Source organism: Glossina fuscipes, unplaced genomic scaffold (assembly GCF_014805625.2).
Source record: "Glossina fuscipes isolate IAEA_lab_2018 unplaced genomic scaffold, Yale_Gfus_2 26, whole genome shotgun sequence".
Classification (NCBI taxonomy): Eukaryota; Metazoa; Arthropoda; class Insecta; order Diptera; family Glossinidae; genus Glossina; species Glossina fuscipes.
In genome coordinates, this window is record NW_023998421.1 from 7,193,895 (window position 1) to 7,210,543 (window position 16,649).

General features: G+C 39.4%; 4 protein-coding genes across 4 annotated transcripts; 2 read left to right on the forward strand and 2 right to left on the reverse strand.

Annotated features, from left to right (window-relative positions):
* Window positions 1–411: 411 nt before the first annotated feature.
* On the reverse strand, window positions 412–9,579 carry LOC119635271 (multiple epidermal growth factor-like domains protein 8). Its single transcript, XM_038029985.1, has 6 exons — window positions 9,213–9,579; window positions 8,907–9,140; window positions 8,663–8,845; window positions 8,026–8,603; window positions 1,735–7,970; window positions 412–1,669 (listed from the first exon to the last, which is right to left on the reverse strand). The coding sequence occupies exons 1-6, from the start codon at window positions 9,507–9,509 to the stop codon at window positions 567–569; spliced, it is 8,631 nt and encodes a 2,876-aa protein (XP_037885913.1). The 5' UTR covers window positions 9,510–9,579; the 3' UTR covers window positions 412–566.
* Window positions 9,580–10,777: 1,198 nt separating this feature from the next.
* LOC119635367 (phosphoglycerate kinase-like) lies at window positions 10,778–12,392 on the forward strand. The gene is made up of 2 exons (XM_038030162.1): window positions 10,778–11,006; window positions 11,070–12,392. The coding sequence occupies exons 1-2, from the start codon at window positions 10,945–10,947 to the stop codon at window positions 12,247–12,249; spliced, it is 1,242 nt and encodes a 413-aa protein (XP_037886090.1). The 5' UTR covers window positions 10,778–10,944; the 3' UTR covers window positions 12,250–12,392.
* Window positions 12,393–12,399: 7 nt separating this feature from the next.
* LOC119635366 (pre-mRNA-splicing factor CWC25 homolog) lies at window positions 12,400–14,011 on the reverse strand. Its single transcript, XM_038030161.1, has 3 exons — window positions 13,907–14,011; window positions 13,630–13,846; window positions 12,400–13,569 (listed from the first exon to the last, which is right to left on the reverse strand). The coding sequence occupies exons 1-3, from the start codon at window positions 13,922–13,924 to the stop codon at window positions 12,413–12,415; spliced, it is 1,392 nt and encodes a 463-aa protein (XP_037886089.1). The 5' UTR covers window positions 13,925–14,011; the 3' UTR covers window positions 12,400–12,412.
* An 835-nt stretch (window positions 14,012–14,846) lies between these two features.
* Window positions 14,847–16,524, forward strand: LOC119635454 (phosphoglycerate kinase-like). Its single transcript, XM_038030266.1, has 5 exons — window positions 14,847–14,883; window positions 15,056–15,140; window positions 15,197–15,305; window positions 15,395–16,230; window positions 16,284–16,524. Exons 1-5 carry the CDS (start codon window positions 14,847–14,849, stop codon window positions 16,522–16,524), a joined length of 1,308 nt encoding a protein of 435 aa, XP_037886194.1.
* Window positions 16,525–16,649: the final 125 nt, after the last annotated feature.

Consider the following 16,649-nt stretch of genomic DNA (forward strand, 5'->3'; position numbering starts at 1 on the left):
TTATATTTATTTTAAAGTTTGGCGTCTGAGCCAAATTTCTTTAGCGAAAAACGCGATTATTCGGCGATATGGGTTAGGGAATTGTTAACTTTGTTCGGTAGACTGCGTGGGTATAACAAAGGATCTAATGATGAAAGCGATGAAGCTTATTTTTTTGCTTTATAGGCAAAATTTTTTTTAATATTTGGATTTCAAAGGCATAGAGTTATATAATTGCACATTTCCTAATTACTTACGAGTAGTCATCAAGTAGTGATCGTTGACTTTACGCAATTCAATGATGAATACTGTTCACGCAAACTTCTTGTCTGTATAAATGACTAAATGTGTGTATACATCTATGTTTAATAAATTGTAAATAACTATAAAATAATAAGAATTAATAGAATAAATAAAAGTATTGTAAGAGCACGATGTATATACAAAATGTGTCACTTACTAGAAAATAATTTACTAAATTCGCTAAATGTCGTTTTTTGTTATTGTTCTAAAATAGAGCGTCACGGCTTTTGAGTTGTTTATAATGCATTGAATCGATTAAATGAGGAATTAGGCAGGCAATGGATTCATGCTATACCACCGCCTAACCCAATTGAGGGCACAGAGCTGCCACGATGGGATCGCATAAAATTTCGATTACTTACCGGATACGAACGTGGATAAGTGATCAGTGTTGAGCCTAGAGTCATGCTAAGAGGCGCCTTGTAGCGTCCCGGTAAGCTAATAAATACTGTACCTACTGCCGCTAGATTGTCAAACGTTGGCTCTATGGCTATTAGCATCAATTCAGCCAATTGGCTATGTGCAGGGGCGTTGTAGTGACGGGAACGCGCTCCAGTAGCGCTACGAACAACGCGATTGGACGTGGAAGTTGTTGGATTAGGACTATCTATGTCAAAAGAATTAGGAGCTAAGAAAACATGAGCAAAAGGACGTTTAGCTAAATGCAAAAGTTCAACAACATGCTGCCGTCTGGCTCTTCTTATGTCAGCGGCTTGCTTCACTTTCCAAACTACAACGCATACCGCCAGAAAGAGGAAAAAACAAGAGAAAAATACGGAAAAGAATACAAACAAATCAATGTGTAACTGGTCTTGACGAAATACAACTGAACCATAACTCGGCTCTGGTCCCGAACTAGCTCTCAAAGCTATAAAAAATCGCGTTGCGCTTAAATTATGAGCATGTTGCGGCAGTGTTAATACCAAGCGATTTTTTAAGCCAAACAACCGTAGTAGTGTATTACATTGATTTAGTGTGACATGCGTACTCAAATCTTTAGCGTGTTGGTCCTTTACGTAAAAACTATGGCCACCGTGGCTTTTACAATCCTGTATATGGGGCACATAATAACTGCTGCGTTTGTCGCTCATAATTAATTTTGAAAAACTTGTACTGTTGTCATGCTTGGGAAGAGCAACGTTTAGAGAATGACTACGTTTTGAAGTTGGCCCCCAATTGTAACGATTATCGAGATAAATTTCATGATAGCCAGTTGTTTCGTTGGTTTCTACTATAAAGGAATCATCCTGTGGCGACATGTACACATCCAGCTCACCTTGAGTGACATCGATAATCACTCGAATATCCACATTCATAAAACGCGGTTGTATTACAAAAAAGACGGTCTGCCCGGGCTTAAGAGCAGCAGGTTTTGCTTTGCATTCCTCTGAAAATAAAAAAGATAAGTAAAAAAGGACTTTTGGCTTGTTTTAAATGCTGCGAAGTACTAACCGATTGGTTTGGCATCAAAGCACATGCGTGATTCCACTGTAATTTGCTTATAACATTGATGGCCATCGATCGGATTGCCTGCATATGAATCCCGACATTTAGAACATTGGACGCTCCAGCAAAGGTGAGCCGAATTTTTACCACCACCCGCCGTACAAGTGGCGTCGCTTTCCGTATTATTACCACAATTGCACTTTTCTCCTGTTACCGGATCACATACGTTACCATGCCCATGGCACTGACAAGATCTGCACTCCTTGCGGTGATCTTCGCTGCCACGAAAATAGCCCACAATGCAGGTATCACATCGTTGGCCTGCTGTATTATTGCCACATCTTAAACACGTCGCGTTCGCCAAGGGACCTTCCGGTAGAGTCACGTTAAGTTCCGCTCGAGTCATGTTGAAGAAAGCCGGATCGGAGTCATTAGCTATGCAGGCATCTGTGTGTCCGTTACAGTACACATGACATGGTATACATTCTCGCCCTTCACGAGGATCACCCACATATAAAGGTTGACACTTTTCACATTGAGCACCCATTGTATTGTTGTGACATTGGACACATTCATCTAACAGATCAGGTCCTTTGCAATTAGAGTGGCCGTTGCAAAGGCATTGAATACTGCAATTTTCACCCACATAACCGAAATCACATTCACAAATATTCGGTCGTAAACAATTACCGCGGACACATCCTTGAGTACAAACCGGCATGCAAGTGCCATTATCATCACGATAACCTTCACCACATACACAACGATAGCCAGTGGGAGCATCAATGCAGCGCTCGGAAGTGGGATCGCAGTTATGGTGGCCATTGGTGCATTCATTTTCAGCAGGACATTTCACATAATTCCAAGACACTATATCAGTTGGATTAAGTCGAGAGTCGTTACGACGAGAAGTGTATATTAAATCGCACGTTGATGCTGAAGGATATTCCTGCTTATTTTCCGGAGAGCCTTCTGTGCAAATTCCATCGCCATTGTAACCATCGCGAGCACACCAACCGCAATGCGCATGTTCTAGGCAAGTAGAGCACTGAGAGTAAACGTAGCACGGTTCAGGACATTGGTCAGTTTCGTTCGCTTCTAAAACCAAACCGCAAACACCACCGGCACAGAATAAAGGCTGTGTTTGTGGCGATAGACAAGTATTTAACATAATAGACCATTTGCAGTCCCTAGGCTGATCCGCGTCATCATTGTTAAGACAAGAAGTACAATTAGTATAAGTGTAGCAAGAAGCCGGACACTGACCTATTATACGATATTGATTTTGTTCGACTAATTCCTTTGTTATGCATTCTATGGTGCCCAATTCATTTTGAGCCCATTCACAATTGTCGTTAAGAATACATGTTTCGCAGTGCAAGGTGTGACACTGCGGTTGGGGGCAAAGGTTTAAAAGTCCAACGCTTACTTCTTTACTACACCATGTGTTGCGCCTTTCACAATCCACTCCAGCTGGAACGCATCTTCCCTTTATACCACACTCATCACACCATTGACATATCGGCGTTGTTTCAACATGTGTAGGCCAGGAGGCTAAACAAGAGCTGCATGTGGTGAAACTGGAACAATTACGTCTTGCCATCCAAGCATCATCGCAAGCTGCTCCATTGTTGTATGTCAAGGTACCGTTTCCATTATCGCACACCCCACTGTTACCTTGAGAGAAACAATGCGAAGTGATACTGTAAGGACCAGGTACATTGCAAAAGCTACAACCCATGTAATGGCGACACAAATATTTCCCCGAACTCCATAGCTGACAAATATCTAAAGGTAATACTATCTTCGTCACTTGACTAGCGCTGGCGCTACCATCCCATCCACCGATCACATAAATGGCGTTGTTCTCATGATCAATTGATATGTCTTCAGCATAAGTGGATGACTGCAATTTACCAACTATATTGACATCTTCGGTTAAGCGTATCCACTGATTACAATTGTAAACGTAGGCTATTAAAACATCACTGGCATTGTAAGGGTGCGTTCGTCCCCCATAAATCACCATATAATGTTCGGTAGTAGCAGCTGAATGGAAATACCGAGCTCTTGGCAATAGCGACTCTGGTCGATTTAGATCTTGGAAAGGTGGTAATTCAGTCCACGTCATTTTTTGTAAATGCAACGCGTATAATTTATTTTGTGGCTCGATGGAATAGCCACCAAATACATACATAATATGCTTTTCGCTGTGGTAGACGGAACTGTGACCATACAACACGGGCATGCGTACACCCAAAGCGAGCAATTGCTCCCAGCGAAAGGTTTCCAAATTAAATTCCCACAATTCCAGTTGACGCGATCTATTCCTTGTAAGACCACCTATTAATAAAAGAGCTTCTCTCGTATAAGTTAGAGTATGGCCGACCAAAGCCGGCGGTCTCACGCGATGTCCGTGCAAATCGATTTCAGACCAGCGCTGATTTTGTATAGAAAATTGCCAGAAATCTTCTAATATTTGGGGGTTAGGAGAAGAGCTTCCAGTTGTAATACCCCCATAAATAAATATCGTTTGCTTTTTCAAATATATTTCAGCTGCATGGAAGTAACGTCCTAACGGCATTTTCTCTTCAGGTGTAGATTCAACAGTTACTTGCATCCAAGTGCCGTTTTTTGTGTCGAATTGACGAAAGTCGTTTAGTGGCCCATGGGAGGGCGAGTAACCGCCAAACATCCAAACAGATCCCCTCCTATCTGCGCAAACTGTGTGACCGAAACGAGGTATGGTTTTTCGCAAATGTTCAAACGATTCTGATAATAGCAAGGTGTTGAATAGTTCGGTTACAGTCAATTGATTTGGCTTAACCAACGTACCGCAATCCATACCGCCATACCCGAAATTGCATATACAGCGCCCGTAGTCGGTGTCACAATAGCCTTGCATTCGTTTGGCGTTGCAGTTCCGCGGGCATACTTCCACCTCACACCGCGGCCCCACATAACCAGCTGGGCAAATGCATCTGTGTTGCTCATCGCAGATGTGCGGATGCAGACAGGTGCGTGCTACGCAATTCTTTACAGTGTAAATTGCATTGAAACCGAAATGCTTAAACAAACCACCTCCTTGCTTATAATAAACAGTAACATGACTTGATCGGGCTTCTATTATATGTGAAGAGGTGTAGGGATTACAAACCACCGAAATTAGTTGGTTTTGATGCGTGGCACCTGTCAAATCTGGCAAGCTATCGTAGATATACACTGCATTGTCGTCACAATCCATGGCCAGGGTGGACCATTCAAATTCCACTTGCAGAAGGGATTTTTCAGCTTCTAAAGTTTTTGGAAATAAAATCCATAAACACTCGCGAACCTCCAAGCTGGTACCCCAGGGTGATTTGTAAGACTGATAGGAACCTATACCGCTGCGGCCGATATTCTGTAAGACACCTCGAGATTCACATTGATAATAACATTGACCGCCGTCCCTCGGATCACCGTAGTAACCTATGGCACACTGATCACATTTAATACCAACTGTATTATCTTTGCAGAAGCATTCTCCGTTACCAACATTGCAAATCCCTAAATCTTGATTGCCGTGACCGTTACACTCACATGGACTACAACCAGCAGCCGAGGTCGCATTGCCATAACTGCCTTGACGGCAACGTTCGCAACGTTCTCCCTCAGTCCAAGCTTGACAAGAATCACATTTACCTACGCGCTCTGTACACGTGGAGTGATTGTGACAACCACAATTTATTGAGCAATCGGCCCCTGTCCATCCCAATTCGCACTTGCATGTATAATCTGGCGCACCCGAACAATAACCGTTAACACAAAATTCGAAGCAAGTGCGCATACAAGTTAATCGACCGTCTCCCACGAAACCTCGACGACAATGGCAATTATATGAGCCGTGGGTGTTCGTGCATTTAGCCTCTTTATGACAATCATGCAAACCTAATCCACATTCATCTACGTCTGGACATTGCGCATAAGCCCATTCAGCATCATGAATGGAAGAACTGTTTAAAGCCAAAGAGCAATTACCGAAAGGGTGACTGAAATCACCTTGCATGCAGATACCTTCAATAGGATTGTCTCGATCAAAGCACCAGCCGCAACTTAGCGTGCGTAAACAAGTAGAACAATTATGATACTGAGTGCACGATTTGCATTGCTGCTTAGGTGTAACTGGCGTATGATGCACTGGCGATAGAGAGCCTATTATAGAGTTACGATTTCCATGTCCAATTGCGCTTGAGTCGTCAGTCAATTGGGGAGTTACCGACTGATCTAACCATTCCCGGCACATGCCAAACTGATATTCACTCGTATAAACCGCAAAACTAAAACAGGCAGCACGAGCTTCGCACCAAACACATCTACCTCTTTCGTTTAAGCAATCGTGACAGTTTCTACGCAGTCTACATTGAACTGGGCATTTGCTCAAAGAAGTCACGCTGTTTTCAGATTTTCCCAAACGGGCGCAACGAGCCTCCTCAGCCCACCATTCGCACAAGCCTGATTTGATACATTCTTCACAAGATACATAATTAGAGCAGTTTGCACAATGACCAGGTTGATTAATTAGGTATTCCCATAAAAAATGTGAACTATTTTTGCCCACTTGGGGCGTGCTACATGCCTCAGTTTCGTTTACTGTTTTTAGCATACATTGCGATTTTAAAGAGCACCACCCGCAAGCATTGTCTGTCAAACATTGCAAACAATTTCTGTAACCTGCACAATTTTCACCAGAATAGTACGGTTCCAAATATTCAAAAGTGAACGCATTCAAATTGCCGTGATAGATATGCTGCAGTTCCATTTTAGTTTTCTGGTAGGTATTATAGATTGCATTAAGCCCGATACGTCTGCGAGCTTGGAAGTCTATTAAAAATGGCAGTTCTGTGCTTGGTATCTCAACGTTGCTACAGTAAGATTGATTGGACGTTTGTTTTACCAATTCTTTAAGTGAAATAAGGTCTTTACCTAGTCCTGCTTTCAGTATGGCAGACGAATAACTGGTGCATACCTGAATTTCGGTAGGTTCTTCCTCCCATTGCTTTTGCGGCCTAACGAAACCAAGCAAACGCGCTAACATCTCGCCTTCCAGTTTTTGCTCATATTGAGTTGTTGGTGTGGGCGAGGCAAAATCGACCATGGTAGCGTTAACAATAGCCACATAATCGGGCATTGTCAGATTAATTGGATAATGATATTTGACGTAGGTTAAGCCCGGACGCCGATCATTCTGAGTGCATTGAGATGGTTGACGAATTTCTGTACCCTGCTCTCCCCACCATCCAGGACTATGAGAAGGCGTATCTTCACCACATATACCGTAATTATCATCTCGATGGTGACATTTGGCATTCTGTACACACCACGTACACTCGTTTAAACCTAGTTTACTAGCCACAGAAAAATAAACTTCTGATCCCTCTTGGCGTTTATTCCATTGTGTTCCATGGACCAAGCAAGAATGACAATCGCCTAGAGATGGACAAATTCCAGGACATCTGGTCGTTTGCAAGTTGCTTGTACAATTTGCTCCTATTGTTCGCCCATAGCAACTACTATCAGCCGAACACCAACCGCATTCTGGATTTGATAGACACGCCGTATGTGATGTATGTAGGCGGCAAGACATTTCGGGATTGTAGCCGTTCGAGCTTTGCATTCGCAAAACTTGCGGCAATTCGTAAGCAAATAAATCAGCATTGATATTGCCGTGATATCCCCCTACAATCAACAAAGTATTATTGCGCCTTAAAGCTGCAGCCTGGGCAAACACTCCTTGTTTTTTCGGATACAAACTGTCTTCAGCGGAGACCACCTGATTGATCCAGATGTGACAGCTCAAGTGATACCAGTACATTTGGTTATCATAACAAATCTCGTCCTTATTGTGACGATGTGTATATCCGCCAAAAACAATCATGTAATTACCACTAATGGTAGCCGTATGGAAAGCTCTCTCACGGGGTATGTTGGTATCGCGTAGAGCCGTTCGCGGATAGAGAATTTCTGTCCAATGTAATTTATCTAATTGAAAAGCAAAAATCCGATCGGACAATTTCGAAAAACGGGCCAGACTTGTCATTATACCACCAAACACTATTAATGAGTTGGTGGCCTTATAATATACCGTTGTATGAGCAGCTAAACGGACATCCAATTTTTTTCCTCCACGCGGATGTATCAATTCCCAATCAGCTTCGTCTTCACCAATTTCAACATAAGATACCGGCCAGCTTATGCGATAAATGCTGGATAATGGAACTGTTGTAAGTTTCTCCAATATTGTCTAAATAAAAAACTTACTTTGATGAAAATTCCCCCGTTTCCAAGCTGCCACCGAAGAGATATAAGTAGTCATTGGCTAATGTGATAGTATGCCTAGCCATAGGCGGAGGTCTTGATTTGGACTGCGTAGCCAATTGTTTCCATTTTCCACCGCTTTCGCTATTATTATAGAACCATAAGTCGTTGAAAAAGCTGCCATTAGCTTGCTTGCCGCCAAATATAACAAAACCTCCTGGCACCCGTGCTGCTGCGTGGCCGTAGCGACCATGTGGCTTGTAATCAGTCACCTCTCCCAAAATATCTTCCAAATATTCCGACAATTCTTCATCAGTTGAATTAATACTAACCGCGGTTAATAGTTGAGAACTGCGTGTTTGACGCTGATGTAAATTCGATTCCGCCAGCGTGTAAAGGATATTACGAAATATTGAAATATCACTTTTTAGACCCCATAGTTTAGCCTCATCTTCGTTTTTATGTTGTAATACAGCTTTAAGCAAAGAATGATCAATTTTTTGCTGATGGTAATAATGTCTACGATTTTGCAAAGCTATGCCCCATTGATCTTCCCATTGACTAGTAGCAAAACGATAAATCTAAAAAAAGATCAAAAATTTTGCAACAAGGGGACGTAATATCTTAATCATGAACTTACCTGTAAAGTGCTTATGACATTGTTAAGATCATAACCACCGAATACATAAAGAGCGTCTTCTTCATCTATATAAATAGCAGTATGAGCGGCACGTGGAGTCATGCCTTCAGCATCTGTCGCTAACCATCGCCAATTTCCACCAGGAGGTTGTTCATGCAAATCGCACAACCTACCACTGTAACCCTAAATTAAGGAAATAAGAGATCACATTGAGAGAAAACACAAACAACAAACGTTCTTCCACCTTTTCGCAATGGCATACTCCTTTAATACATTTCCCCTGACCCTGTAATTCCCCGCATTTATTAGGGCAGGCTTCATCTTCACAATCCGGTCCAACCCATTCTCCGTGGCAAACACACTGATGGCCAACACATTTACCATGATTGTGGCAGTTATTTAAGCAATTTGATATATAATAAGATGCTCGAAAACCGTCTAAAACATAATTTGTGTCGCTATACATGAATATAATCATCTAAAATAAATAAGCAAAAATTATATGAATTCTTTTTAGTTATTCCCTACCAGTTATTGAAAATTTACTTACACTCCCGCTACGTGCCACCAGACGCTGCGGTTGCGTACGACCGCTGAAACTCCCCAGCAGAGTAGAGTTGAACGAATCACCATCATACACATAAATATAGTCGTAAGAACATTCCGTACCCATGCTATGAAATGTTAGCGTTATAAACTGACTGTTATTGCGAGCTTTTATCAGCCATTCGCAGTGCGAGTCTTGAGTATAATTAAAGCCAGCAGGACCATCGCTTATTTCACCATATTCAGCCGTAAAGACTTTACGACTACGATCACAGGGAGAAGAGGAGGAGTGATAATGCATTTGCTGTGTATTGGTTAGTGAAGAAACGCGATCGGCTAATACCAATGGCAACTCTCCAACAATATGCAGGAGAGCTAACAATGCGCCAAATATCACAATTGAACGCATTGATGTTTTATTTATCTTAGTTCATTTACAATCACTTAATTCAATTTTATCGATATATAGTAAATATTTATCCAACGCATTTTTCATTGATTTCGTTAGCCGTTATTTTTTACTATCAATTATTCATAACACACAATTTCAGACTTCCACAATCCCATTTATGATTGTATTTATTTGCATTTTTCCGTGAGTTTTATAATTATTTGCAATAATTACTGAAGGAAACTGCATTTACTTATTTTCAGATACGTGAGATACGTGAAAATTTCTATCCATCCACTATCAGATGTTTTCTCATTTTGTTGATACGTTTTCGTCTATTGTGAATGAAATACTCTTGCTCATAAGCTGAAACTTGATAGCACTTTTTATCAGTTGTGCCAATTTTCAATGTAAACAAAATTCAGAAATTCAAATTTTTATACAGCAACAGGTGTCTAACAGTAAAGTGAAATATTATGTGAAATCTTTTAAATATACCTGAAATTCTTTCATACGATTATCTTTATTTGGATTTGAAGTTATGCAAAATGGAATATTAAAAATTATTACTTTGCCTTATATTCAATTATTTTTAAGTAAACGTCTGATACCCACATAATTGAAGAAAAATCGAAAGCTTTTATAGAATAGAATTAAGAACTTTTAAGAATTCTGAATTTTTGCTAACCCGATTTGGTTTCAATAATCATAGTACTCATTGCCCACTGTCCTAAAACATAAGACTTCTGCAAAAAATGTGCTAATAAACACTGTGTATCAAAAAACTTTCTCAAAATGGAAATTGAAAAATTTCAGTTTTATAAAATATAAGATCTTAACATCTCAATAAATGTTGACGTTAACAATTAAGGGAGAACTGTAATGAATATAAAGCATTGAAAATTTATTTTGATGAATTTTTCATTGATATGCCTATTTCCACTTATATTATTTTCCAATCGATCTTGATGATTTCTGTTTTTTTTTTCAGATGAAATTCGTAGTTTAAATTCACTTACTGCGTCTGAGTTCGATTTTACCCGTTAATAATGATTCAACGGCAAAGTTTATGCAATTTTAAGTTTATATGCCTTTATAATGAGAATGTAATTGCATAAAACGAGGCCCCCCTGTACACGGTTTGGCAAATTCTTAAAATGACCTTCATTTGACATTACATTGTGTTATAATAGAGTTCGCTTCAGTTTAGGAATTTGTGTCCTGCAAATAATCATCACATTCGCACGCATCTGGACATATAAGCCACATTTCTCATTGGCTCAGTCCATTCGAAATCAACATCTGGGAAAAGAAAAATAAAGGAAACAAAATTGCTTTAATTAAAATGGCGTTAAATAAATTAAGTATTGAAAGCTTGGATTTAGCTGGAAAAAGGGTATTGATGAGGTAAGAAACATTGTATAAACGTTTAGTTTCTTTCTTCTAACGTAACCTACTCTTTTTTTCTAGAGTCGACTTTAATGTCCCAATTAAAGATGGTAAAGTTGTGAGTAATCAACGTATTTTAGCCGCTTTAGACAGCGTGAAGTATGCTTTTTCGAAAAACGCCAAATCTGTTGTTTTAATGTCTCACTTGGGCCGCCCTGACGGTAATAAAAATCCTAAATATACATTAGCACCTGTGGCTGAAGAACTGAAAACTTTACTGGGAAAAGAAGTGGTTTTCTTGAACGACTGCGTTGGCTCAGAGGTAGAGGAGAAGTGTAAGGATCCAGTAGAAGGCAGTGTTATATTATTGGAAAATCTTCGCTTCCATGTGGAAGAAGAAGGCAAGGGTGTCGATAATAGTGGCGCGAAGGTTAAGGCTGATCCTGAGAAGGTAAGGGCTTTCCGTGAAAGCTTGTCCAAGTTAGGCGATGTTTACATAAACGACGCCTTTGGCACAGCCCACCGCGCTCATAGTTCCATGTTGGGCGAGGGTTTCGAAAAGCGTGCCGCAGGACTTCTGTTAAACAAGGAACTTAAGTACTTTTCACAAGCTTTGGATAGTCCACCCAAACCCTTTGTCGCAATTTTGGGCGGCGCCAAAGTTGCGGATAAAATTCAATTAATTGGTAATCTGTTGGACAAGGTAAATGAAATGATTATCGGCGGAGGCATGGCTTTTACCTTCCTAAAAGTATTAAGAAATATGAAAATCGGGTCTTCGTTATTCGATGAAGAAGGTTCAAAGATTGTTCAAGATTTGGCGGACAAAGCTCAAAAAAACAATGTTCAGCTCCATTTACCAGTGGATTTTGTATGCGGTGATAAATTTGCCGAAGATGCAGTTGTAAGTACAGTTGAAGATGGTATCCCTGATGGTTGCATGGGCTTGGATATAGGTCCTAAGACTAGAGCGGCTTTTGCTGCACCGATTGCTGCGGCTAAAATTATTGTCTGGAATGGCCCTCCTGGCGTATTTGAATTTGATAACTTTGCCCATGGCACTAAGAGTCTCCTGGATGCTGTCGTAGAAGCTACCAAACGAGGATGCATTACTATTATTGGCGGTGGCGATACAGCTTCTTGCTGCGCGAAGTGGAATACCGAAGCGCTGGTGTCTCACGTTTCAACAGGAGGAGGCGCCTCGCTAGAACTCTTGGAAGGAAAAACACTGCCTGGTGTAGCTGCTTTAAGCGACATATAACGATTACTTTAACTAATACTTTAAACACAGTCTAAAATCAAAAGGCGTGAGGCTGATGATGATATGGTTTTTTTTCTTTTTTCTTTTGTATACAATAAATCATAGAAAAATTATGATAGTTGTGCACTATTTTAATGCAATAATATTTCTAAACTATCAAAATCTATTTTCTGGCAAAATTTTTGTCCATAGCAGCTTGTGTTCTTTGTATATTATTTAAATTAGATTTTATGCGAGACTCCACTGAGGGATTATTCTGCATGGCTTTCTTTAATTGCTTGCTGAGAAATTCTTTATCAAAGTCTCGAGTTTGATGATTCCGTTCTTCGCGCTCGTAAGCTTCACGGTGTTTTTGAACTTTTTCGGAGCGTTCTTCCTCACGCCATGTAGCGTTTGACATCATTTCTTTTAATTTCGCTTCTCTTTCTTTTTCGCTTAATTTGGACTTTCGGTTATGCGAATTGATCCTTTGTGAAGGTTTTTCTTTCGATCTAGAACGGCTGCGCGTGGACCGTCTATTGGAACGCGATCTAGAATTGCGTTTTTCAGGTCGTTCTTTAATGCGATCGTTTCTTTGAGAGCTATATTTTTTAGAATCGTGGTCTCCACGTGTTGATTTAGATGAGCTGATTTTTCGGTTATTGTCGTTTCTATCACATGTAGATCGATTTCTGATTATTTCTCTTGATTCTGATCTTCGTTTTCTTGATGACGGACGACGCGATTCGCTTTCACGGGTATCACGTTTATGTTTCTTCTTTTTCATATGCAACTTTGATTTTTCTGCGGCTCTGTCTAACTCTTTCGAAATTGTTTCAAATTTGGAATCTAAAAGTTTCGCTAGGTCATTATCTTTTCCAAGCAAACCATTTCTTAATTTCTTTGCCAATTTATTATCCAAATCTGAATCGCTATCAACGTCTGCATGTTTGCTTCTTTTGCGCTTCGCCTTTTTTGATTTCTTACTTTTTTTGGAAACCTTTTGCAAATTGTTGTCGCCTTTTAACATTTTATGCAGTTCTTTAAGCTTTACCGGATTTTCTAATATCTTACGTCTGGACTCCAATTCACGCTGCTTGATTAGCATTAAAGGATCTTCCATAACTTTACGCTGCAAATCTACCTGTTCCGTTGATTCCAGATTTTTGTATGATCTTATCGAGAAAGGTACGACGTCGTGTTCGACGTGATTCAATGGCTGCTTTAATCCAACCATGTTCTGCGTCTGTTGCAGCTTTTCTTCAGCTAGCAACGTTTCAAATGATTTGTCTACCGCTCGGCCCAAAAGATATTCCTCCCTATTAATTAACTCATTATTATCTAAAAATAGAAAGGACAGCCTTTAGAAAAAATCCACATCAGTTACTCAAATAAATTTACTTTTATACATCCACTCCAACTTTTTATCTGAATCGTTAACCGTCGATAGCAAGCCATTTTCTCGACTTAAACGCGTTAATTCTTCTCGATTTCTCTCTTTTTGAATCTCCTTACGCAAATCATCGACTTTTTTCTCCTCTTCACATTTTGCTTGCTCGGCTTTCCATACCTTTTCCTGGTTCTTCAATGTGTGTGGATGCCATGATTTCTTTTGATTCTGAGCAATGAAGTATAAAATTGAAACCAAAAAATTAGAAGGCATATGCTATTAACTTACCAAGTCGCCGCCACCCATTGAGTTTGAATTGAATTTTCCCCCACAAATTTTTAAACAGTTTAAAGAATATTTTTATCAAATATTTTGCTTCTTGTTCTTCTTTCATCCGTTTACTGCCTTCATCAATTGATAACTTGCATGTTCTTCTTCTTTTTATTCAAATGAATATTCATTCAGCGAGTCGACAAAAAATGAATCGCCGCGTTATAAGTAAGAACAAAACTTGCGTATTAAATAGAAAATTAACGGAAATATAAATCCTTCATGCAAAAATGTCGTAAACGAGACATTTGTTGATTGCACACTGAGATGGAACCCCTTCATAACAATTTTTATAAAAGTAACCGGGCAAATGGGATAGTAAAAAGTTTTAAACCTTACTAAACTATACGCCCATTGCGACTCTGTGAACCAAATACTGCTATAGGACTCATAATTTGTGCCTGTTCAGGCCAGCGAACATTTTAATCATTTATTGGCTTTTTCAAATGTAGCCCTAAGCTCTAGTTCTCTGCATCTTTGTTACGCTGCCGTTATATGTTATGAATCATTTTGAAAATATTCATCTAATTTTGAAAATAATCTAAGTATACATGAAAATGCTGAGCAAACAACATTGTGAACTACAGGGACATCTTGACAGCAAGTGATGAAAACAATTGAAAATGACTTAAATTGATCCCAAACTGAATTGCCTTTACATTTGAAAAAAGGTCGTGGCAAAACGCCAAAGATCCTAGGCACAGTTTATTATATGTCCGAGGTCCAGCACTTTGAGCGGTGATCAAATTTTCCCGATATGATGGTCGTACAGATCGCTCATTTGTCGACTTTATTAAGGCTTCGCGTTTTCTATTACAATGTAGCGAGTCGCCTGTGGTCCGACTTGCCGAAGACCTAAAAAGAAGAAGAAGATATAGATCGCACATTGTATCACTAAATGGTTATTGCCAATATTACTGCCGATAATAACGGCAGTATTTCGAAATTGATTACGATTTTTTGACACAAATAATTTACCAGAAAACACATTTAAGCAAAAGTCGAGCTGAATTGTAACAACAATGAAAATTTTACAAAAACCATATAATTCAAAACTGTTTTTAAAATTTGTTCGTGTTAATCAACCGGCCTTCGCTTTGGCAACAGATTGCAAGAAAGATGGAAGAAATACAGTATTTAATAAATTAAGCATAGACAAAATGGATCTAAAAGATAAACGCGTTTTAATGAGGTGACCATTGCAATTTTTGCGATATAAATAAAACTTATTTTGAATTTCGATGGCAGAGTAGATTTCAACGTGCCTGTGAAAGATGGCAAAATCGGTAGTAATGAAAGAATTGTCGCTTCTATGGAAAGTATAAAATACGCTTTGGATAAGCAAGCGAAATCTGTGGTAAGTGATCGACATCATCAATAAAGTTCGGCACTCAGCTGCATGTAACCAATTATAATTGTCTAGCTAAAAATGTACTTTCTTAAAAGGTTCTTATGTCCCACTTGGGTAGACCAGACGGTAAAAAAGGTGAAAAATTCACTTTAAAACCTGTTGCTGAAGAACTGAAGAAATTATTAGAGAGGGATGTTACATTTTTACCCGATTGCGTAGGACCAGAAGTAGAGAGTAAATGCAAGGATCCTGCCAAAGGAAGCGTTATTTTACTGGAAAATTTAAGATTTCATATAGAAGAAGAAGGAAAAGGTAAAGATGATAAGGGTAACAAAATCATAGCTGACAAAGGAAAAGTTAAGGAATTTCGGAAAAATTTGGCTAAGTTAGGTGACGTATATGTTAATGATGCATTTGGTACAGCCCATCGAGCCCATAGTTCTATGATGGGTGAAGGCTTTGAAAAGCGTGCATCTGGCTTTCTTATGGCGAAAGAATTAAAATATTTCTCTAAAGCTTTACATAACCCACCAAAACCTTTCCTGACTATACTTGGCGGAGCTAAAATATCCGATAAAATACCCATGATCATGCATATGTTAGATAAAGTAAATGACATGATTATTGCAGGCGGTATGGCATTCACGTTCCTTAAAGTGTTAACCCAGATGGAAATTGCAGACTCTTTGTTCGACGAAAAAGGCTCTAAAATAGTGAACGATATTTGCAAAAAAGCTGTTGAAAAAAATATTGAAATTTATTTACCAGTCGATTTTGTATGCGGTACGAAAAAAGCTGAGGATGCCGAGGCTTGCATTGCTACCGTTGAATCAGGTATACCCAAGGGACATATGGGATTAGATATTGGTCCAAAGACGCAGCATTTGTTTCAAAAAAACATATGCGCAGCTAAATTGATTATGTGGAATGGGTAAGTCGGAGAATCACAACAGTGAAACTGTATATTATTAAATATCGCTTTAGACCTCCTGGCGTTTTTGAAATTGACCTTTTTGCTAAAGGGTCAGAAGCTGTAATGGATGCTATAGTGTCTGCAACCAAAAGTGGAGCGACTTCGATTATTTGTGGCGGCGATACAGCTTCATGCTGCAAAAAGTTTAAAACGACCGATAAGGTGTCACATGTCTCCACAGGGGGTGGGGCTTCTTTAGAATTACTAAAGGGTAAAACTTTACCGGGTGTTCAAGCACTAAGTGATGCCTAGAGTTTACGATTTCAAGTAATACGAAAATTAAATTTGAAAAGTTAATATAACGCATCAATTTTTTCGCCAACCATTCACAATAATATTTGTTTTTACTCTGCATGTTATTATAGCAGTTAAATGCG